The 24,580-nt window shown below is 41.2% G+C and overlaps 1 protein-coding gene across 4 annotated transcripts in view; it reads right to left on the bottom strand.

Moving 5' to 3' along the window:
* Nucleotides 1–1,148: 1,148 nt before the first annotated feature.
* Nucleotides 1,149–24,580, bottom strand: part of rusc2 (RUN and SH3 domain containing 2) — a 58,987-nt gene continuing 35,555 nt past the window's right edge. The window contains exons 4-12 of one of the 4 annotated variants that reach the window (XM_010770450.1): nucleotides 10,683–10,901; nucleotides 10,212–10,385; nucleotides 8,305–8,381; nucleotides 7,967–8,141; nucleotides 6,564–6,669; nucleotides 5,910–5,956; nucleotides 4,512–5,565; nucleotides 3,880–4,038; nucleotides 1,149–3,252 (exon numbers count right to left, since the gene is read on the bottom strand). In XM_010770450.1, coding sequence (XP_010768752.1) covers nucleotides 3,045–3,252; nucleotides 3,880–4,038; nucleotides 4,512–5,565; nucleotides 5,910–5,956; nucleotides 6,564–6,669; nucleotides 7,967–8,141; nucleotides 8,305–8,381; nucleotides 10,212–10,385; nucleotides 10,683–10,901 — 2,219 coding nt within the window. In that variant the 3' untranslated portion in view covers nucleotides 1,149–3,044. The remainder of the gene's footprint in view (nucleotides 3,253–3,879; nucleotides 4,039–4,511; nucleotides 5,566–5,909; nucleotides 5,957–6,563; nucleotides 6,670–7,966; nucleotides 8,142–8,304; nucleotides 8,382–10,211; nucleotides 10,386–10,682; nucleotides 10,902–24,580) is intronic. The other 3 variants (XM_010770451.1, XM_010770452.1, XM_010770453.1) reach the window with 3 other exon arrangements.

Raw genomic sequence — 24,580 nt, 5'->3', positions numbered from 1 at the left:
CCACCGCTCCCATGTTTTTTTTTGTGTTGCCATAAGTTATTCTCTCTCCGTTGGTGCGCGGGGCTAATGCTAATAATGCTAATGCCACAAATACAACGGCGGCTTCACAAAACTTTTCAGAGTTTTACGGGGCATGGTTTGCAATTCGCACAGCCAATCAGAACTGGGGCACTTTTCCTCCCCAGGATAGTACCACCTCTTTAGCAAACACTACAAATGGGGGTAAAAGTACTCTTTTTGGTGTGAACGCAACATAAGGGGTACTAACGGAACTAAAGGGGAAAAGTACGGGGAAAAGTACTCCGGTGTGAACGTGGCTATTGTTGACTAAATAACAGTGTGTTATCTAGAAAAGAATAACAAATTAGAAGGAATTTTTTTTTTTTTTTTAAATATAGATTTCAGTATTCTGAGGCTCTGAGCCCCATTTCTTTTCCTCACAGACGGAAAAAAAAGTCCGGCATTTTACAATTTAAAATAAAAACAATAATTGTGGCTTCGACAGCAACAAAATAAAAGGGTTAGGCTTAGGGTAAGATATTGAGTAAGAACATGTTTTTATGAACCCCACAGATTCCGGTCTTCCAAGACCCGAACGGACAAAAAGACGTGCTGCAGGCACGAAACATACTACCAATAGAAATACATTGCTTTTAAAATCGTTCTGTGTGATAAGAAAAAAAGGGGAAAATCGTGTTGGTGAACACGAATCAATAGATGAAATGCCGTGACTGACACAAAATGCCGTGAGACTGGGTTGGACGTTAGCTAGCTGTCTTCATGAACTTCAACTTCATTCTTGTGCTGCAACATCAGAACAAACGCAAATTGTGAACATTTGAGGGAGAGCTGTTTGTTTCTGTTTATTAAGAAATACATTTTTAATCAACACAAATAGAAGTGTGCAAACACTGCGTTCTTCTCAATTCACATTCTAGTTTGCAGTTATTTTAAGTGGTTTTTTCAGGGTCACCCGTTAACAAGTGTCCTAGAAAAGAGACATTTTGACCAATGGAAGGATTGTGTTTTACAAAAAAATATGCTTGAAATCGTTCTACAGATGTTCTGGTAATCCACTATTTCTTTAATCAGCAAACTACAAACCTTTTTACAGTCATTTCATCATTCAAGGACAAAAGACAGGAGCCTTTTCAGTTGAGCACTTTGTTATTTAACATCCATATTAGTTTGATAATGTCATACATACACGTCATATAGCCTGGACAGAGAGAGAGGAGCAGTGTCATTGATGCTGGAGGTATTTACAGGCAGCCAGGGAGGAGAGAGAAAGTAGATTAAAAAAAACAAGAGAAAGAAAGGAAAATGGCCAAAGGCTTATTTCTTTCTTTCTCTCTGCAGAGCACAGCAATTTAGCTAAGAAAATGCCAAATAAAAACTCAATCTGTTCTTACCTCTTTCCCCTGAGCTTCCATGTTTGTTTTTTTTCACTGCTGCATTTGTTTCCAAGTGAACTCTGAACGGGATGTCAATGAACAGCAAACTGCATGGAAGAACCCAAAATAACCCTCACACTTTCCAATGTCGGCTATCATTATGGTTGTTAGCACAGAAGCTAAACCTTATTTAACATAAAATGCATTAACCCAGTAATACCATTCATACATGTAGCTCTAAAGGATTTTATTATACAGTAGGATGCATTTTTTTAGTGCTTAGAATAAGACTGTACAAAAAAAGAACACAAAGAAATGTTAAATGGAACAATTGTATCCTATGTAAGTTTTTCAAAAACTACACAAGCATTCCTTTATTTAATAAATGTACACTGATTTTTTTTAACCATTTTATATTGTGAAGTATTTGGATTGGGCATCTGTATACACTCACCATCATTTTAGGTGACTTTGTAACCTAAGGCAGCATTTTATTCCTGGGCATTTACCACCATCACAAAATTTGTTGGGGTTTCCCTTTAAACGACACAAAAATATCCCCTCGCTATCATCTCTATACTTTTCTTTCTAAAGAATCAGGGGGAAATGTCACTTCATAGCATATACAAAATATAATGTATATTCTCCCTTTTCTTTCCTCAAGCGCTTTAAGGCATAGATAAGATATTTTACCCCTCTTTAAATGCAACGCATAAAACTAATTAGCAATCATTTTCAGGGTTGTATCCCTAACAGATTAAAAAAAAGGCCTCAGCAATGCTTTTGCTTTCATTGGACATCCTTCCCTGTCTTTCTGCAGGATGCTCCTCTCTGCTTATTGAAAAATAAATAAATTACCACATGTGGAAGTCATATATGCATTTACAGTATGTACCGTTAGATCGAATGCACTCGGACTGCAGCCACTCGCTCTTCAGAAGTGTCCTTGGATGATGGGGGATTGTGGTGAAACTAGATTGAAGGGATAACGATTGTTTTAAGGTCACATGCATTTAAACAATATCAGCCATCAATTCATCACAGCTGTAGTAAGTATTGTATGGAAATGAAGCTCTCTATCCCTTTGTCATGATATAGGCTTTGATCAAATAATGTAAAATTAAAAAAACATTACAACGTTTGCCTCCTTTTCTTCTTGGCTTATATGAATACTAATATGGTGAATCTATGCAACTGAAGCAGACACTTTTTTTCTTTTACAGCCACCTTACCAAAAAAAAGCAAGAATCAACAGATTTCTACATGAGTGTGGCACAGCGAGGTGAGCGTACAGACAGTACAGCGGAGTGCAGCTAGGCATGTTATATTATCATATTGTGTATATCTGTGATTAGCCTCTCCTATGATGATTTTGACACTGGACAGTCACGGTTAAGCTAGCTTCACGTCAGAGTGTCTTTGGGTTTTTCTTGTCCAGCTTTTGGTTTATGGATGTATGCATGCATACTTGTCAGGATGTACCCTTGAAGTTTTTCAGCTTGCATGCTTCCCTTGCATGTGTCTGTACATATTTTCTTTTCAGGAATCACCCCAAATAAATATACAGTTATCCGTAAAAAAACAGGTTTTGTTTTATTGGGTGTGTGGCTGTCTATCTCCAAATATATCGCATTAATTCCTCTCGTTGATTCAGCACCGCCCAAGTCCGGTGGCCTCCTGGCTGTCCTCCATGCTCTTCAGGGTGACATAGATGATGGGGACTAGGCCCTGAATGGAGCCCAGGGAGCACAGAAGCCAGTCTGGGTCAGCCTTGCTCAGGACCCGCAGTATGTCTCCTTTGTTGAAGCTCAGCTGTCCGGGCTCAGTGGCGATGTGGTGACACAGCGCTCGTACTTCACTGAGGGATGACACAGCATGGAGGAAATCTGTTAGACTGGTGACAATCTTTAAAGCAACTTACTACCAAATGGTCCTTTGTTGTAGCTTCTCATTTCTGAAATTTGCTCTGTCTCGTTATCTTATGTGAAGGTTACCTCTACTGTGACATGTTTAAATGCTTTATTGTTCCAAAAGGACTTTATTTGTCTCATACTGCCTGTGCTGCAGAACCTCTTTTCAACCTCTGTCTAAAACCAGAGCCCATCTGCTGTGATTGGTCAACCTCTGAAATATGTCCCGTACCTTAACATATCAAGTACAATGTGTGGGAACGCTAGCCAAAACAAGCGTAAACATTTTACGCAGTGATGTCATAATGTAGTGGAAGTAAACAAAGGAGTCAAATCAAGGTGTTTCAGGCAGGGGGAGAGAAACTACCTGTGGAATTTGTCCAGGTCTGCCAGGACGCCGCAAGCCTGCATTTACATGCTTTGTGTTTTTTAAACCAGGTCCTTACATTTGAAGAACCGTAATGAATAAATGTGGGTTGATAAGTAGGTTCTTGAAAAGTTGTTTTGTATTACATTTTTCTTATAGCTCTCTCCTTAAGTGTGAAAACAGTGCAAGATGTTTATTCTCTGCTCACCATGGACACTTGTGTCTGGCTTCAGGAGGAGGGGTTGACGTTGGTGGAGGTGAGGATTGTGTGGACGGAGGCTCCGCCTTCTTCCCACTACCGGTTCCAATCGTCTGAGCTACTAGGTCAAAAACAGATCTGTCCAGAGAAAGCCATCCTGATGGAGGCCTGAGAAAAAAAACAATTTGAAAAAATGTAGCAGTTATTGTATTGATAGCTGAAATAAAGGTTGGTTTTGGTTTAACCAGAAGGCTGATGTTATTCATGTTTTTTATATTATAGGGATCAAATTCCATTAAAAGACTCAAACCAACAAAGGGTTAATCTCGCTCTTAATACTTTCTGTTTTCCCAAAGTTCCTTAGTTTCTACTGAATATATATATCTCTTAAAACAGAAAAAAAAAGACAGTATGTTTTTTCTGTTTTTTAAAGGCTCAGTGCCTCAAACATTTGAAATTAGTGCATTTTAGTAAGGGACTATTTTGGGGAGCTCACAGAGCAGGATCACAAAATGTTTCACCAGAATGAAATAATTAGATTCATTTTATCATACTCCAGATTCACACACATTCATAGAATAAATTGTTGTTGTTTTTTTTTACAAAATATTGATTGTCATAAGATTATCCTTTTTACTTACCTGTTTTTTTTAGTTTTTGCTTTCTGTTCAGCCGCCACCGCCCTGGAAGGAGAACCAAGAGTGGATCCAAAGAGTCTCCCCCAGCGCAGACCCTGGGATGGGCTCTCCTCCTGGGCTGTAGCCTGAGCCCCAGTCCCTGTCGCCTCCAGAGGTTTGGTCTCTTTCTCCTGGTTGAGAACAGAGTCGGGTGGGCTGCCCATCCATGAGGGCTTCTTCCTGGATCCGGCCGACTCCCCACTGGAGCTACTGCTGCTTATACGGCCCTCCACTTCTTGGCTGGACTCGGCCCCCTCCACCACTCCCTCTCTGGTGGGGGGCAGCTGATTCGGTCTTCTTTCTGATGACTTCTTTCTTTTCTCGGTCTTAACAAACTTGGACCCCTCTGCGGATTGGTCGATGTAAACCTGGGAGGACTGCATGAGCTGGTACCACCATCCCGCTTGTCTTTCCTGCCGCTGACGCCCCTCGTCAGCCATATCGCTCTCTTTTTCTTTCCTCCTGTTTATCTCCTCACCTTCTCCTTGGCTCTCTTGTCCAACGCCTTTCATTCTCTCTCCACTCATCCCCCTCTCCTTCCAGAGATTAGCGAACCCGTCTTCCATTATGGCCGAGTTACTAACAGTCCCGGATGTCATGCTATCCGTCGTTGCCGCCTCGCTCCTCACTCTGAGTTTATCTCCCGCTGCCTCCCTCCTCGCCCCGACCCCTTCCATCCTCGGCCACGTCCCCTCCCGTCTCAGCCCTGCCCTCTCTTTCTTCACCTCTACGCTTGAGTCTCGGACCATCTCGCTCACGGTAGTGCTCCATCCTCTCATGAGCTGGAAGGTTGAACGCGTGGATTGGTCGACACTCTGTCCCGCAGAGCACAGCTGCTCTTTGCGACGGAGGTGCTCCTTGCCCTTTTGGAGGAGGTGGGGTTCGAAGAGCAGGTCCAGGTCGAACGGGAGGAGCGACAGCGGCTGCAGCAGGAGGAGGAGCTCCTCAAAGAGAGGCCGGCACGCCCCCTGCGACAGGGGGAGGAAACCCCAAGGCTGGTAGTGTGCTGCTATTATATCTGAGGAATATCAATTTAAAAAAGGTACAAGATTCAGAGGAATTCAAATCATTTTATCCACAATTAAATACAGGTACAATCATAAAACTTGAAAATATGTGAAATGGGATACCCTGATAATCTGAAGCTTTAGAATAGGGGCCGGACATTAAAATAAAAGTATATACAATATATATTATTGAAACATCTGGAATTAGAGAGTTCATGTATTATACAAAAACAAGGCTAGCTAAAAGACACAGTAACACTAACCAAATACCCTAAAACCTAACCACTGACTTCATACACTTAAACATCAAAGAACTATCTAAAAATAATTAAATGATGTACAAGTTAAGTATTACCTTCATGTGTGTAGAGGTGATTGAACCAGAATTCCAAAGATTTTAGGCTGAAATATAAGGAAATAAAGTTTTAAAATCACAGTTTCATTTAGTCCCGACATGGTAGAACAAATTAAAACCATATTTATCTAAAAGTACGGCTTTTATCCTACAATATAAGTGAGACTTAGAATGAGAAATCAACACTTTTAAACTTTTGAGTCTATGAACGGTAAATGGTCAAACCCCGCGATCTGGATAAAGTGTGTGTGTGTGTGTGTGTGTGTGTGTGTGTGTGTGTGTGTGTGTGTGTGTGTGTGTGTGTGTGTGTGTGTGTTTAATGTACTTGTCCTTGAACCTTTGTGGAGATCACACTTTTATCCCGGGATATGAAGCAGGTCCCCACATGGCTAACCACTTATTCAAAATCACAGTATGAACCAAAGCATGTATCTTAACTTGAGACCAAAACATAACAGCAATCTCAATGTTAGACTTGCAATAACTGATTTTCGGGAAAATTGAAGCAAGCACTTTCGTTTAGCTCTACTTTTGGTCTTAAACCAGTCATGTAAATATTCTGTCCCCTAGGATGAGAGCCATTGTTGCTATAGAATATATGTATAAAGAATAGGACCATGACAGGAAATACTATGATGAGAAAGAGTGACTCACTTGAGCAGGCCGAAGATGAAGGCGTTGAGTCTCATGCTGTGGCTTGTGAGCTCAGAGAACTGGCTCACCTTGGAGAACAGGCTGTGGAGAACCCGTGTGGACGGGCCTGATTGAAACACACATACAGAACATCTTCTTGTTACATGTCACCCATAGGCACCTTTTGGTTCTCTGTCAAACTGTCTACACTCCAAAACAGAGGCGCCACCTAAAGGTTAAAATGAGCAACACAGTTTTTGTATATTTTCAGGTGCGGCCTAGCATTAACCTAAGACCAGGCTTGGGGAAAAATGGAAAACAATGTAACGGGATAAAGTAATCAGGAGAGAAAAAAAACATAGCTGTATTCCCTGACACCCACATAAAATAAGATGTAATCAGATTACTAGCACAATTTTAAAGGGTTGATAACTAGCAGGGTTACAATGTTACAATACATTTTAAAATAAATACATATATATTAGGAAGCACATTTTTTCACATTACAACCATTTTGTAAGTGCGGTAACTGGAAACCTACATTCTAAAACAAAAATATTGTGTATGCTTTTAATTCATGTATTAAACTTAAAACAACTATATTATTCTGTAGGCCCCTTCTATAATTTGAGCCTGTTATAGCCTGTTTAATTGTCTTGTTGACAGTTCTGTAGGTTTAGTTTAGTTTAGTTTATTTATTTATAGTGTCGTGGACAGTCCCCATCGATGAACTGTCACAAAAACAGTAAATGGAGCAGCTTTAGCCGACATGGCTAATTTCCAGCTGTTGTCCCCGGCAAGATGGTAATAGACACCCTTGAAATCACCCTTAAAATCACAATATATCAACACCTTGTTTGTTAGAAATACAGTGGGTGCTCTCAATTCATATACTGTGTTAAACTAAAAATGTCTTATTCTGTTTCAGGTAAAAGGAGGACACAGTGGACACATTTTTCATACTTAATATATTGGTTTCTTCCTATCTAAGGCTACATCGTTCTGTTTTCTAGCATATAAAAACCATGTAAAAAAATACTTTGTTTTGGATATTCATTTTCTCTAGTATTTAATTTCTTTGCATTTGACATTGAGGTAATCCAAAGTAACCAAAAGTAATCATTACTTTTTATATTTTTCTACTTAGATTAGGTAACTGATTACATTTCTTTTTTACAGGTAATTAGTAAATGGAACAGACTTAATTTTTAAAGTAACCCTCCCAACCCTTTCTATTTCAATGATTCCTAAAATAAAAAGGAGATACTAAAATCAAGATGTTCTTTAAGTCTTATATTTGAATATATCTATAGACTGAAAGAAGCTAAAGAATGTATGGATTTTGCAGGTTTGTGTTATTTCAGCAGCCATTTAGCATTACATGTGTCCTTGCTAATGTTTCATGTTTTTGCTGATGTTCTCACCCAGCTGTGTGGAGGCCTCCACCAGGCTCCAGGGCTGACAGCGCCGCTGTCCGATGATCAGGTCCAGGACGTAGGCCTTCAGACCGTCCTGCAGCACCTCGTGCAGCGCCGGGCACAGGTACTTCAGGATCAGGTGACCCACATTGGGACTCACCCAGCTGTTCCCCAGCTTAGCCTGGCAGGGAAACAAATGATGAAGAAGATGACAAATTAGGGGATTGGGAGGCAAGATGTGTGATGAAAGATTTACATTTCTGTTATTATCTTAACTTATCTTGTGTATTAGATGTTAAATGAGTTATAGGTAGCCATCAATCTGATCCATAAAAAACTCTTACCTTTACATCTGGGTCTCGACTGGTGCCGAAGTGTGCCACAATCAGATCCACTGCTGTGTTCACAGCTTTTACCGAACCTGGCAAGGAGAAAATAATTAAGAAGTTATCCTTTTTTACTACAAATAATGGCTTTTGCAATTAATGTCACTTCATTTATCTTTTGCATTATGATTTGGCATTAAAGGGTCCCTATAAAGATTTTTGTGGTTTTCCCTTTACGTAATACACTTAAGTATTTTTTTTTCTCTTGTATTTCTTTGCATTGCATTTAACATTGAGGTGGTTAAAACGGAAACTAATCAGGTTACATTACTTTTATACTGTGATATATTTAGATTAGGTTACCGATCAGATTTTTTAAAAAGGTAACTAGTAATTGTAACAGAATACATTTTAGAAGTGACCCTCAAAACGCTGGACACAATGTATGTGAAACAGGTGACGAGGCTCCGTAAATCTGGCTCTTGGTTCCCTCACTAGTACACTCAGCAGTGTAGAGGTTGTTCCCTTCAAGAAGGTAAACCTGGGTGATACAGCTGAAAGATGATCTCCCTGCTCATTATGTGATGCCCCGTGCTGCTTCAAGAGGCCTCAAATTACTGCAGTGAGAGGCACTTGATTCAACTACATCATTTCACTCGCTGTTGTACTTGTCAACAACCCTGCATGCTCTGAAAAATGTTCCAAACTGTAATGTGAGAATTTTACCTGCAGTATTATTTTCTTTGATATGTTATGTTACACACTAGAAACAGTTGTGTTTAGCTGCATCGGGAGAACATCACTTAATAACCTGTTATCATGTCCTCATCTGTTATTATCTCCATGACAACATAGCAGCTCTTCACACTGTGAAAGGCTGAAAAAAGATGTGGCTCATTGCCTCAATAACAAGTATTGTGATGAAATCTTGTTTTCTTGAACCTGTCTCTATGTTCATCTTCTTTAATACTACACATTCAGCTACATGAATAATGTTATGCTATAATAGGAAGTCCAATACTTTTTAGGGTTTTCCCTTTCTGTAATGTGTCATAAGGTTTTTGAGCATGTAAATGTTCTACAGAGAATCAAATCTCAAAGTTCCTTCTTGAAGGAGTTTCTCTCCCAAACACTACCTCCTGCCTGAAACGCCTCCATTCGCCTCCTGTGTGTACTTCCGTGACTTAGTGACATCACTACATAAGAATTGCGCTTCTATTTGCTAGCACTCCAACATACTGTACGTGACAGCCCAAGCGGCGGGACATTTCGAAGCAGTTGACCAATCACAACAGACTGGGCTCTGGTTTCAGACAGAGGGTGAAAAGAGGTGCTGCAGCACAGGCAGTATGAGAAAAATAAAGAGCTTTTTGAAAAAAAATTATTTAGTTGTTTTTATTTTATTTTCCCTTGTTTTATTTTATTTTTGGGGATTTAGATTGTACTTGAATATATATTGTTAATCTAATATTACAGTTATTGTATAGTCAATTAATTGACTTTAAGGAAATATGATGATTGTGCTTAATCCAATAAAGATCTATGTCCTATTAATGTCCATAAAATAAATGCATCTAGTGTTAGTTTTAAGGTTAGTTTATTTGTATAGCACATTTTAAGGCACAGAGGCAATTTAAAGTGCTTCACATAGGCATTTAACACATAATACTTTTTAAAAACAAAACAAACACACTAGTGTAATTGTGTAAACATCTCCTCATGTCATTTGTACTGTGTCTGTTAAAACAAAGTTCTTAAAGAAAACACAAAATGTTTTACATCAGATGAGGTAGTAAATGAATGCAATGAGCACCAAGAAAAATGGTGAACACTTGGACATCAAGTCGTTTTGCAATAAAGTATTAAAACACTCCTCGTTGATTCCCACTGTCATTGTCGATATGCACATATGAACACACACTCACATCTCTTCTTCGTCAGGTCCACAGAGATGTGGGAGTGTGAGGAAGTGCCAGAAGAGGAGGAAGATGAGGCGTCGGGGGAGAGGCAGAACTCCTCCGGGGGCCTCTCGGTCATGGAGAAATAGTCCGGCAGGAAGTCGCTGTAGATCTGCTGCAGCTTGGCTGATTGGCCCACTGCTGAGACACACACACGCAGGTGATTAGACACATTAACACACAGCGCCTCTTTAGGAAGCAAGAACAGCTGTTTGGTATCCTTTTTGCAACTGCAGGTGAGACTTTAAGGAACACCTTCAAGAACCTCTAACATATTTTTTCTCTAAGGAACCCTGGGTAATATTATTCCTGTGACTTTTCCCTCAGACAATGCATTCTTTGCACCTTGAACTCTGTCAGAAATACTACAAATATTAAGTATTCAAGTCTACTCTTAAAATATCCTATAATCAGTTCCAACAGGGAAATCCTGAGCACCATGAAGGCGTCCCAGCGCGTGGCCAGATGGGGCTGAAGGGAAGTCAAACACGTTCCGCCGGGCAGGGCGTGGTCCCCCGCCCTTTCTGGGTTGCAGGTGATCGGAGAGGGGGTCTGATCCTGCAGAAGAGTAGCCTTCTGAGACCGCCCTCTCCAGACCCAGGGGGTTTCGACGACGGTACTCCCTCCATTTGAGAGCCTGGGGGGAGAGGTGGTGTGCTGAGGGGAGGATTTGGGGTGTCGTTGGTCGGGTTAAAGAATGGATTATTGAGTAAATGGATCAAATAAATATATGGGAAAAATTCAGATGGAAAAGATGGAGGTTAAGGTAAAGGAGAGGATTTAAGTCCATGCAATGAAGGGAGAGAAGAAAGACAAAAAGACAAGAGTAAGAATGTCACTGTTTGAAATACTACATCAACACTGAATCCCATAGCACTTTCACATAACTGAGAACCAAGGCAGGAATACACTGTGTGTGTATGTGTGTGTGTGTGTGTGTGTGTGTGTGTGTGTGTGTGTGTGTGTGTGTGTGTGTTGTGTGCTATACATCATTGCACTGCTGGTTGTTGTGATTGCCTGACCCGGGGTTTCAGCGCATTACCACCTTAACAGCTTTGTGGCTGGATTTATTCCTTCAGTGCACACACAGACACACCCACACACACATGTGGAAACACTGACACACCCACACACACATGTGGACACACACACACCCATTGCACTTTCCCGCACACAGTGAAAGTGCAGTCAATGTATGCAGGTTGAGAATGAATGTTAGAATACGATAAACAATTTCACCAGGGCTCCTCCAGGCTACGGAGAAACTGGCTGTGTGTTTGTCTCTCTCAGGCAAAATCAGGCTATATCCAAGACATTTTTATAATTGTGGTCTCAAACTTAATTCAGTTACTTGTCATTTATAGTTTAGGCAATTCATTTAACAATTTGGAGGTTATATTACTCTTTAAAACATAAAGACCTCAACGAATTTCTAATCTTTTTTGCATTGTTTTTCACACTATCTCCTTTTCTGTTTGTCCTAAAGCTTGAGATAACATTGTCCTAACATTGTTTTGTTTTTTAATATGGCACATTTTCAACTGCTTCTTTGTGTGCCTATCACAGAGTGCGTGTAAAGTGCTGCCTCCAAGATCTGTGTTTAGCCCCAAACACCGGAAAACAGTGCTGAGACAATTTAGATTTTTTTGAAAAGACAATTATGATAGGAATAAATGACAGAAATATGACCTGAGGAGCATAGACTAACTAAAGGACAGTTTTTCCCGTCTCTTAAGATAGTTTCCATCCATTTATCAGCCACTAAAAAACCTTTCTCACTCAAGTTCACTTGATCCGATAACTGTTTTTTTCTAAACGCACAGAGAACGTTCCGGTTGCTATCAGCCGATTCAAAGGATGTTATTTTCATTAACATTGTGTAATGGCTTGGATGGGGGAAATGTTTAAATTGTGTACTAATATAAAACCTGTTAAGATGTAGGCATTGCTTTAAGTAGATGCAATTAATTAGTTTATAGTTACCATTGTCCATTACTGGGCTCCCCCTGTCCTTCAGCCAGATTGGGAATGTGATTGGCCCTGAAAGACAATACCAATTCCTTTTTGACAAGCCTCTGACAAAGATGTTTTTCGAGAAGAGTTGTGACCTCTTTTCTGTCACAATTCTATCAAAAACACTACAAGAATTTGAAATCTTGCCCAGTATCTAGTCAGAATATACCTTTGCAATTGCTATAAGACATATTAACTTCAGAAGTAACAATGCAGTGAGATATAGGCTCTTGTTTTTAGACAATGTATCATCTTGTTAAATCAAATAATCCTATTTTGAGTTGTATCTCCGATTACATTTTTGTTTTTTTACATATTTATTGGAAAATCACCAACTAACATCAGAAAACAGAACACTATTGAGTATTTGCGGCTTATATTGTAACACAGCATTTCCTGATTCTGGTCAAATATAGTTCAAAGCTAGCTAATTACAAGATCTGATTTAAATAAATATCCCATTTTATTCCAAGAAATCTTACCAAGCTAATTTTCACTTGTTCTATTGGCAGATTTTTCAAATTATTTCAAGTGAAAACAACTGGTTTTCATTATTCTTTAACTTGTTTGTCCAGTGAATTCAATCAAAGCACTGGGGCAGGTATTTTCTAATTTACAAACAGAAATAAAAATGGACTTGTGTTTTCCTTTGATTGCTCAATTGAAAGTGTCCTCTACACATGATTGCTCAAATAACTCTCTAAAATGTATTTGCATTCATCCATTACCAAGGTCGTGTTTTCAGTTCTGTATGTTGGTCTGTTTTTAAAAGCTTTACGAAAAAAAGACTCATAGACCAATTTTCCAGGAACTTGATGGAAGGATGTACTTGAGCATGGGGCGAGGAAAAACTCATTCAAATTCTGGATCGGATCCAAATAACAAAGCACATACAGTACAGGCATTATTTTATATTATGGAAACGACCTTGGTGGAGCCCGAGTGCCCTTCTAGTTTGGCATACACTTGCTCATTTACTTGATTTAAAAGGATCTTATTTACTTCCATTGGGGGAAAGAAGTAACTACATTCTACCAGGAAGGTCAAAGTGAACGGTCAAGACAGCAGAGTTTCAGTGTCTTGCTCCGGGGACACTTCAGCCTGCCAACATCTGTCCTGCTGATCGGAGGAAACAAGATGTCACTTCGGAGAAACTTCAAGACATATGCAGAATATCTTTTGACACACTGACCTGGAGGTGGTGAGGACAGACAGACAACCACATTTCAGAAAATATCTCCAAAACAAGCCCTTGATTCAAGTATAAAGCCTCATGCATAATTGTTTGATTCAGGGGAGAACATGCGCGAAGAGGTGCCAGCTTTCATTGTGTTATGGTTGGCTCATTGCAGTGTAACACTAACAAGTCCTGATGTCCACCGCCATCATCCTCCACCTCTCATACCCCCCTGGGAGGTGGAGGAGATCAGGTAATGACAGGATTTTAAAGTAACCCCCGTGGTCTGACACACAAACATACACACACACACCATCCCCCTCATCTTCCTCTCCCTTTCCCCCCCCTCCCTCACACAAACAAAAATACACACCCCTATTCTGGGTACTAGAATTAGCCGTTGGCTGCATTCCAGTCGGATCAGCTCAATATTCCACCCTCCCAAAAAAAAACGCCTCTCTTCTCGTTGTTCACTGGAGGCCGCGCTTTGCCACAGTCATAGTTGTGTCACAGTAATCAATCACCTATCAATGCGGGAGACAACACAACACAACCACACTGTAATCCCCCCCAAACTCCTCCATTACTATCACCCGACATCTGTCCTTCGGGATCTCCGTCCCACCGCCTGACCTCCATCAGGTTCCCTCCCTCTCCTCCATTACTACGTCCATTGCTCCCTCGTGGTTGCATGCAAAAGTCTCACAAATTATCGCCTCGCTGTGATTCAGGCGCCTGACTCACAGCCCAGCCGGTGACCTTCTCACACATCAGCAGAAACACGCAGGCCGACACCACAGGCAGGCTTTCACACAGGTACATGCATAACCACTGTGTGCTGCAGCGGAGAAGCAGAGCAGATTTGTTTCGTTTTTCTGTATTGGTTGGGCAGTAATGCATTATTCAGTAACAAATATCATTAGTGAAATTAATGTTTCCAGTAATGAGCAGTACAAAGGAATGCTATTTTAATTTACCAAGTACATAATGGTAACAAACCCCAGGAACACTTTGAAAATGTGGGGCTCCCACTTATTTGTTGTTGTACTTTAATGGAGGGTCTATGTAAGTTAGCCTGTAATAACAGATTACAAATGTGCCCCACACGAAAGTTGACACGAAATTTGTCTGCAGGTTGCTAGCCTCCCAAGTTTGGCTAAGCTTCATTAGATAGTTATTGCTGGAAAAAGCTTGGGAGGTGGCCTTTTTATTTAAGAACCATTGTTTTTTTGCATTGTTGCAAACAAATCTAGGAAGATTACGAAAAAATGTATCGTAAAGAATAAATGTACAAACTACAGAAAGCTTCTTACAGTACACATACAGTATGTTCTTCAATTGAATGACTCCTAGGCAACAGGGACTATTTCTCCCAGTCAAGATAATCCTATATTTGAATTAAATATATCAACATCAGATGGATGATGTGGTTAGCGAAACCACTATCATCATTGGCCAACATCATCCACCCAACCATCAATCCGCCGTTCTCACTTCATACCTGGAGTTGGTCATGTCGGTCTGTCCTCCTTGACTCTTCTCCAGCCCGAGTTTGGTGAAAATCCCGACCAACACCATGATGGCCACCACTCCACAAATAATATAAACGATCATGTGGGTCTGATCTCTGTCCGGCTCCTCTCGGACCTCGGTGACGGGTTCTGACGGCTTCCCGGTGTTCGCCCAGACCGGCGTGTCATAGTTGGAACAGGCAGTCTGGTCCAAACTGTGGATTTTGAACTGGCAGCAGAAGCGGTAGAAGCAGGAGCCGCAACAGGACAGGTAGACACCAACGTTACAGTTGAAGGGCGGGTCCCACTGGCCCATGACGTCGTAGTAACCCCAGCAACGGCCACCGTTCGACGGAACCGTTTTGTCCTCCGCTTCCGGTGTCGGCGTTGCCAGCGCGGCCTCAGGTATCGTAGAGGGCTCTGTCGTCTGGTTGTCCGTAGGAACCTGCGCCAAAACTTGACCTGAGGGCCAAGAGTTCAGTCCCCCGAAAGAGGTCAGTCCCAGGAGAATGGCCAGGGAAAGGCTTATCAAGAACGGATGGATGGAGGGCGCCATCTTGGATCTACGCCAGTGTCTTCTGGTAGGTCTGATGTGTACTTTGTAATGATAGTAAATCTCCTAGGTTTAAAAAAACAACAAAGAAATAGAAAGTTAGAAATCCTCTAGTCAATGAATCTCTGAGATAACAGATCTGATGAACACATTGGGGTTAACCTATATATGCATGCCTGGAAGAAAAAGAAAGAGCATTCATTTAGCGTTGTGGGAGTTATTACTGCAAACAGTTACAGAAGGGGAAATTGTCGTCGAGGGGCAGAGGAACAAGTGAGTGCAAGAAATCAATCTCCCATCTCAACAGGAGTGAATGTGTCCCCTGTGAGCTGACACTCAAATGCACAGACTCATCACCACAGTCCCTGGCAGCTTACGTTATGTGTGTAGGTGTGTGTTTATCGAAGCACATGAATATTCAAAAATGCAGGAACTGTCACCTTTCACAAAGCCATATGTCGTCAGCAGACAGCAGAGGCGGTTGTAGACAAATCCTAATCCGGTTTGGCTTGGAGGGAATCTAGTTTAAGAGGGCGTGTTACCTACGAATGAACTTGCCTCTGGCACATCCTGCAATAAGCCCCCCTGCTGAGTGGGAGAATAATCCGTGAAAAGTGGAAAACTGTTAGCACACGCAGAAAAAGAAGGAAGATTCCTCTCAAACTCAGAGATAGTCACAGGCTCCCACATGAAATGATTTGCACTCCGGAGACAGACTCCTATTCCTGAGTGGATAACAAATCTCAAAGCTGAAGTCAAATCAGTTCAGATGTCCTGGAAAAACTCGAGTGGAGTGTTGTTGTGTGTCTCCTCCAATTTTCCCTCTCAGAGCTTATCTCGCATCTGTCTTCCTCCTACTCTCAACGTCTCGCTTTTTTATTTTGGTGGTGGGCATCTTCTTCCTCTGCTGCCTTGCTCCACTGTGGTGAACCCCCTCCTTGAGATGTGTAGATCCAGTCTTTTGGAGCGAGATTGAAAGTTGATCTTTTGTTTTGGAAAGATCACGTAGGGTATATGTCCTTCCTATTTCCAGCCAACAGGTAACAACAGCTCTGCAATATTCTTTAAAACATTACTCCGGGGTCTCGTCAAGCTGAAATCCTTAGGGTCCAAAAGCTCTCGTGTTGTCTCTCAAGCACACACACACACACTCTCTCACACACACATTCACAGCAGCTCAAACCCCCCTGGTGACAGTGCTCTGAGTCTGTAGCTGTTTAAGCGACACACAAGGAGTCCAATGGCTTCTTGTCCTCGCCTCCTGTTGCTGCTCCAGAGGAACCCCTCCTCTCTGTGGATCTGACAGACCCAGGACACCAGCCTGCCCTACAAGTGCTAAGACTAAGGGCAGAGGAGGAGAAAGAGAGAGGTGGGAGGGGAAGGGGGCTGATGTTGGGACGCTGAATCTCTGATCTTAATGTCTTAGCGTTGCTGCATCCACGTCCCTGTAAAATATGTGGGAATGAGTGGCGTGTCCCACATGACGGATCTTAGTTAGTGTTTTTTTTTTTCCTTGTTCTTCTTTAGACTCAGTTTCTCTGTGTTTACATTTTGGTCTCCCTAAATGCTCTGTTTTTGATATTTTCTGCTTCTTTCTTTCATCCCCACCACAACTTACCTCACCCTTTTTCTCTCAACCCGAGCTTGGTGGGCTTTTTTCGTCGCTGAGGAAATATCAGCGTGGGGTCAGAGAGCCCGTGGACTGCCCTCTGCACTTTCAGTGTCGCACTTGTGCAAGCCTCGCCGGAATAAAGCTCCCCCAGCCCATACGCACGAGAGGCAAGTGGAGATGCGACAGCCAAACGGCCGTGTGGCAATGAGGGCAGATCAGAAAAAAATATCCTGTTTTCAAAAGAAGCCCACTTGGAAATATAGGACTGCCTGCAGCAGAAGACCTTTGTTGTTCAACAACTCAGTTTTTCCAAATGTTCCATTTGCATCAATGTATTTGTTTGTCTTTTTCCCCCCTTTGAGCGAAAAAGATGTACAAAAAAGAAATCTAATATGCAACAGTTTTAAGTCAAATGCTGCATATTATCTCCCAATTTGTCATGCAATGGATTTGTTCTGTCAATTCAGTCCTTGTCCGGCTGCAGCTTCTTTGAAAACAGGCATAATTTGATATATATGTATAGGAATTTTATATATATATCATATGTATGTGTTTTCACTGGTGCTCTGCTTGTGGGATGCTCCAAACAGAAGTAGGAAGAGAAGCAATAAAATGCTTTTTCTCTTTCTTTTCTTTTTTTTTATTCCATCCTCTCCCTTTGTTGCTGCTTCTTCATCAGTGTGTATTTCCGTATTCCTCGCTCAGTGCGTCTGGATCCCGCCGGCCGGTGATGCTCGCGCTGCTGCTGCTGTTCTCTGTCAGGACTGGATGACAATGTCTCGCACACACACATTCTCTCTCTCACTCCTCCCTCCGCAACTCACTCCTCCCTCTCTCGCTCACTCCCCCCTCCCTTTTGCTCTCTCTCTCTGTCACACACACACGCGTAAATGAGCGCTGCTGACTCTCACTCATTATGTGTCACTGACACTCTCTTCTCGCAGTTGTGTCCCTCTTCTTTCTGTAAAACTCCATCATTTCCCTTCTCCCCTGTGGTATCCATTCATCTCTGTTTACCTTTTATCCATGTAACCTTTTTCAGTATGTGCGTAACTGCCGCGCTAAAACCTCTGCACATCCCCGTTTTTTAGCGGGAGCACGCTTGTAACATGTGAAGCTGCTGCAGTCCATAGGGGCTGATTTAGGGATGGATGGATAGAGGCAGAGGAGGAAGCGAGAGTGAGATAAACAGAGAGGAAGAGGGAAGCAGGAAGAGAAGGGAGGGGAGGAGAAAAGAGGAAAGCGGCTGCCAAAGAGAGGAGGGGAATTATCGCGGGAGGGGGGATTAAGAAACATGGGGAAAGAAACTGGAATAGGAACTGACAGAGGGAAAGGGGGAGGGATTGGGGGAGAGATATAGATAGGAAGGGAGTGCAGACAGGTAGGAGGAGGGGGAAAAGGACAGCAATCTCAAAAAGGAAGTGACATATTAGACTGGGAGAGGGAATAGTGTTCAGAGAGAATTCAGAAAAAGAAACTGTTGAGCATATTTGTATAATATCAAAGTCATGTTTATGTTGATGTGTATGACATCATCATAATGTGCCTGAAACGTGTTGATGCTAATGAGCATGCGCAGAAACAATAAACGGCTCTTACTCCAGGCCAAACTCTGAGCGATAGTGGTCGTGTGTTTTTTCTGTCCGTTAGCATACTTACACTACTTTGGTCTTTGGCTGACCGCAAACGTGGAGACGTCTGCTGAATTATGTCTCACGCAACAGAAACATTCCCAGGAAATCCAGTGAAGAGACGCTATACATTTCTGAATAATCCCAGACATAATGTTGAATGTGAACTAGATTTTCAAAATTTAAATAGCGCCTTTGGGTCCGACCATGAACCGGGCAAACCTCATCAGGAAACACGGAGAAAAGAAGGAAACGCTACCTAATATTTTATTCAGTTTTCTGAAAGTTATCTTGAATATTCATTTTTCAAACTTTTATTACATGAAAGTTTAAGGGCTTTTCTTTAATTTCCCTGTCACCATTTACTTTTTATCTTTTCACGAACTCCCCACTGATTATAAGCCGCATGTCTTGATTTTTTCCACTGCAAGTAGCTCGTCTTTGCTTGCTGTTTGAATTATATCCAAAACTCTAGGCCTAAATTCGCCTAAAATCTTTGGCAGGGTGCATCAGGAGTTGTGTTAAGAATACACACACTAACAAAATGCACACAAACACTGCGCGCTGCTTACACACTCCCATGACTTTACACTAGAGCTCTGCGATGTGCCACAAATCAGCTAATCCTCCTCCTTCCTGCAGTCTGACATTAAAGTGTCCTCAGCACATTTCCTCTAATGGAAAGCAGGTCATTAATTAAGAGATGGGAAACAAAGTGGTGGTGACTAAAGATTGGTTTACCACCATCAAAAAAAATGCAGGATGCAGAGAGGCAGTGAGAGGTGTTTGTGGAAAATCTAGACGGGAAGAAAAGAGGGATGAGATGGATGTAGAGGGGAAGTCATGGGGGGGAGACGAAGGGCAGAGGACAGATTGAATAGGAGATCAGTCTTAAATCATTTCACTCTCTCTCTCTGCTTGGCTGTGGTTTCATAGTATTTTCCACTCTTGATGCCATGGTGTTGTATTTTCCTATCATTCTTATTAAAGAGTTTTGAGGTCAGGCATAAGAGGGCAAACATAAGGAGGATAAAATCAACATTATGAGGATTAAAACAAAATGTCAGAAGTACAATTTGACGTTTTGAGTATAATGTTTCGAATAAAGTCGAAAAATTCAAATAAAAATATCTAACGTTTTTATTTTTAATTCAAGCCCAAAGTCCGTTTTACAGGTGCAAACGGCCCAGAAGATTTCCATTAGGTAAAACACTTTCGGGTTGGTATCTCCTCACCAAGTAATGTTAGGGCCAGGAATAAGGGGGGGTAATTGGGAGGTTTTAAAAAAATAAATAAAAAATGTTTGCGATTTAAGCATAACATCGAAATTTGGAGGATAAAGATCAAATGTAACAAGTACATTTGACATTTTGAGTATAATTTCGAGCATAAAGTCGAAATGTTGATAATAAAGTTGACATTTTGCAAATAAAGTCGCACTTTCTGTATATGCGCTACGCTAGTATTTTTGATTTATTCTCAAAATGCTGCCCCTAAGTCAAATATAGGGGGGCCAACAGGTGCAAATGCAGTAAAATGGCACAAACCATTTCCATTAGGAGAAACACGCTGCAGCTTCAGAAACGATGCAAATATAAAAAAACACAAATGTGCCAAAACACGTGGAAATCAAGAAGCATCTTCACCAACATGTGTCCTCAAGCCAGCATTTACAAACGTTCAACGATTCGACCAAACAAGTGCAGCAACTAAAAATGCTGTATGGATTTAAAAATGGACCACCACAATATGTACAAATAAAGACATTTGATGGATATAAAGAAATACAAACAAGCCAGGGCATGTTTTACTAGAATGATAACTGTGCAGCCAGCCTATTTGTTTACATCCCTTCAAGTATTTTTGTTTTGACACCTTGCACTGTATTCCAGGTAGCAGCAGGAGAGTATTTGGTGGATTCTCTATGAAATCTTTCTGTCACATGCTGACAAATCCAGTAAAAGGATACTGGTCACCTTATATTTTAAATAATTAAGATATTATACAGTTATATACATCAACTTAATAATGAACATGTGACACAAAAGAATGTTCAAATGCTTTAAAATAAGTAATTAACACAATTATTTGAAACTTAAGTGGTAGTAAACTTGTCCACCCTCAATTGCTGGTATTCAAAACACCAGTAGTGCAGCTGTTGTTCTGTTCATAACAGATCACTAGTTTCTTGGCCATCCGTTGTCTCCCTTTCAAATGTGGGTTTTCTTGACCTTTGTGCTGACCCCCACCATAGATCCATTGGCCATTCAGCATTGAAGTCTTGGATTGGCCAGACTAATACATTTCTAATGTTAAATAAATGAAAACCATTCACAGTTAAGAATTACATATTAATAATTAATGCTATAAATTACCTTTAATATGTCTAACTATATTTAAAATGTGTTACCTTTTTATAGAAGTGATTACATTTTTATGCCAATATTTTCCTATGGTAAAGTTACGTTTTTGCACTTTTATTTTGGTAGTAATAAGATCGGGACTCTTATTTTGAAGGATCTTTTACCGGAAGTGAATGGACAACGGAGTAGAATGTACATATATATTTCGCCTCCCAAGACTTTACCCATTTCCTCTTTGCTCAATGTCGAGGAAGGCTGCTCCAGAGCCACCATTTCAAGCATACTACGTCATCGTGTGCCGCCGAAGGACTGTTCCAATGTCCAGCATACTTGGAATTCTACCGAGGCAGGCGTACTTCGTAGCGAGAAATTTCGAGGCTGCACATGTGTCGACTCCGCGGTCTTAAAATGCCCACAATGCTTTGCGCACGGACCAATTTCCAAATCTTTGGCGGAAATTGCGCTCCATTTAAGGCGGGGCCTCTCAAATGACGCACACCTGCACACCTGTTCAAACATTCTTAGTTTTCCAAGGCTAGGAAGGATTCTTGCCTCGCTTCTGAAGCAAGTGACTCGGAAGACATGTGCTACCAAGCAAGCGTCCTCGACATTGAGAAACACCCATGGCGCACCACGCCCGCGACTCAACGTGCGTCTCTTTCTGGCTCCGTAATCACACCAATGCACGTGCAACTTAAGTATCAGGTTCCGACTGGTCACAACAATAATTAAATATCACTCTTAATACAACAAATAATTAACATTTATCTATTTTGGGGTGCACATTTAGCTGTCCTTATTTCTTTATGTTAAAAACTGGTTGCCACTGATGGCAACCAAAGGCCAAGAAGTGGTTGACATTTTTTCTGAATGGTTGCCAATGGCAACCTGGCAACCGTTACTGTCGAGCCCTGCTCCTCTGTTAATCTGTTCTTTATTCCTCCTCTTCCTCTCATCTTTCTCAGGTACTTTGCTATTTTCTCTGGTTTCTTCTCCTCTATTTTATTTTTCATCTTCCACCTCTTCACATGACTTCCTCTCCTTTATATCTTACAGAAATCTGAATGAATATGTTAAGTTTCCTCAAAGCAAACCTCCCCTTCCACCTCCATCACCTGCTGCCACTTGAAACATCTCTTTACTTTCACTTCGTCCTTCGCTCACTGTGTCACCATCTCCCTCCTCATCTTCACATCCTCTCGTCAAACTGTCTCCCATTGTCTCTCAAATATTGGTGTATGTGCCACGGTACGCCACGCCTGTCACTCCCGCTCTTTTTTTACTCAATCGTTGTCACTTACTTCCGCACGGCATGGCTGCTCGGCTCATCACTCGAGTACTCTCTGACCGTCACTCAGTATAGATTAACTCAGGGTGGAGATGAACACGGAGAAAACAGACAGAGTAATGGGAGGGTAACTCCGACAAGGCCATGACAGAATGAAGGTAAAATGAAGGAATCAAGAGAAAGGCCTCGGACAACAGGATTAGTTATTTAGAAGAAAATGAATAATGGCAGTCAAAAATAACCAAGAAAGAGAGAAGAAAAATAGCTAACAGAGACAAAAGAAAGACAAAGATCGATGGATTAAGTTATAGTTTGATAACTTCACCCGGTTGATGGATGACTGCGGTTGTAGGAGAGTTATTTTTTTTTGACTGCCTTGTTCAGCATTGTCCCAAGACGGTGCCCTCCAATAACCTCAACCTTGACTACAAGGACCAGACATCGTACACCTGCCATTGATTCTGAGCTATCGCGCACACACACATAAATAAATACTTTCACAAAGACATCATGATCCAAGAAGAGAGGATTCAGACAACAGAGTTTAACAGCATGGAATATAAGTGTATACCCTAACCTAGGCAGTAATTGGAGTGTGTGTGTCTGCTGTTTTCTATCTATTTGACTATGACACTGGTGTTTTTAACTGTAAATAAAAAGCACTGTATAGAATTTCAGCTGGCAAGACAGGTTTCATAAGCCAATATACAATAGTTTTACACCTGCATTCTTTTTAATGGCTTACAAAGTCAAATTGTATAGAAGTCTATGATAAAATTACTTAATTGACACCTGATTAAACCTTTTTACTAAGGAGTTTATAGTCGTAACCGCTTACGGACGTGGCTACCTTGTGATTGACTAGTTGATACCACTGTTTCCACGCCGTTTCCAGTATTTTTGGTATGCTAAGCTAAGCTAACATGCTGCTGGCCATAACTTCATATTTAGCGGACGGCCATGAGAGTGGTATTAACCTTCTTATTTAACTTACAGACAGTGTCCTAAATCAATTCCACTGAAACTTGAAATTATTCCAGCAATACTTAAGTTAACTTTGCCTAATTTAAATGTACCTTAGATACGTCATCTACACACACATATTTGTTTTAGGCAAAAAAAAAACTGATATTTAAATAATGATAATACGTTTTGTTGCTGAGGTTTTGTTTTGTTTTTGTTTCAATTCACAACATTAACCACATGTCATTCAGAAGAACTTGGTTTTCCCTTAAATCATTAATTGAAAGTGCAGTTTTATTGGGAGCAGAATCTTTACAGGAGAGATGACTGATGACAAGTTTTCTAAAGTGTGTCTCACTGGGGGTTTATATCTGTTCCGTGCCTCGAGCTGTACTCTTAAAATAAAAGTTTCATTTGTGGATGATTCTCCGTGCCCCAACCAACACCCCCCCCATGCAAGCCAGCTGGGTCTTATTCCCTGCTGTGGCACTTTTTGTACTGTGATCCCTCTCTGAAGAAGAGAGAAAGCTGAGAGGGTTACAGAGAATCAAAAGAAATAGTACACAAAGAGCTCATCCTCTCTGTTCCCTGTGACAGAAAAAAAGGTCCTGTTGTGAAAGAACTGGCCTGCTCTAACCTCTCTGTGGGTCACTCGGATACAAAAGGTACATCTGTTGGTTCCTGGATATCCTGTTTTAGTTTATTTCTTGGAAAACTTAACTTTGGATTGGTGTTATACTCTGTTTGCGAATCTATACCATCCGATATTCAAATATTATGACTCTATTTTCCTTTGTAAGACTACCCCAAATGCCCTTCTATGAGCGGATCAATTCCCGCTGCTAATGTATTTAAGTATTGATGATCCTTTTGAGCCATTTGTTAACCAGGCTATCCAGTCTTGTCAGTCAGCTATCCAAACAGGCATTTAGTTTGATAATGGGCAACAACACACTTCGATCTATCAGCAAAAATTCCAGTTGAACTCATCAGGTATTGAGCCAAACTGTCAATAAACCTGAAGGCGCAGCATAATGAGGGGTTATCGTTCATTATCCATCACTGTCCGGCAGGAGGCTGGAATAATCTGCGCACGGCATCAATGCACGCAAACACTACGCTCTTCTTGCTCTACTCCTTTTCTGATGCGCACCATTAAAAAATGTGAATTGTAGCAAGGCCGGATTAGTACCTCCAGGGGCCCCTGGGCACTGAGCACTCATGG

The sequence above is a fragment of the Notothenia coriiceps genome, unplaced genomic scaffold, assembly GCF_000735185.1.
Source record: "Notothenia coriiceps isolate Sejong01 unplaced genomic scaffold, NC01 NC01_scaffold00008957, whole genome shotgun sequence".
NCBI classification, from domain to species: Eukaryota; Metazoa; Chordata; class Actinopteri; order Perciformes; family Nototheniidae; genus Notothenia; species Notothenia coriiceps.
Note: the sequence above shows the minus strand (reverse complement) of the source record. Positions and strands in the feature narration are given on the sequence as shown.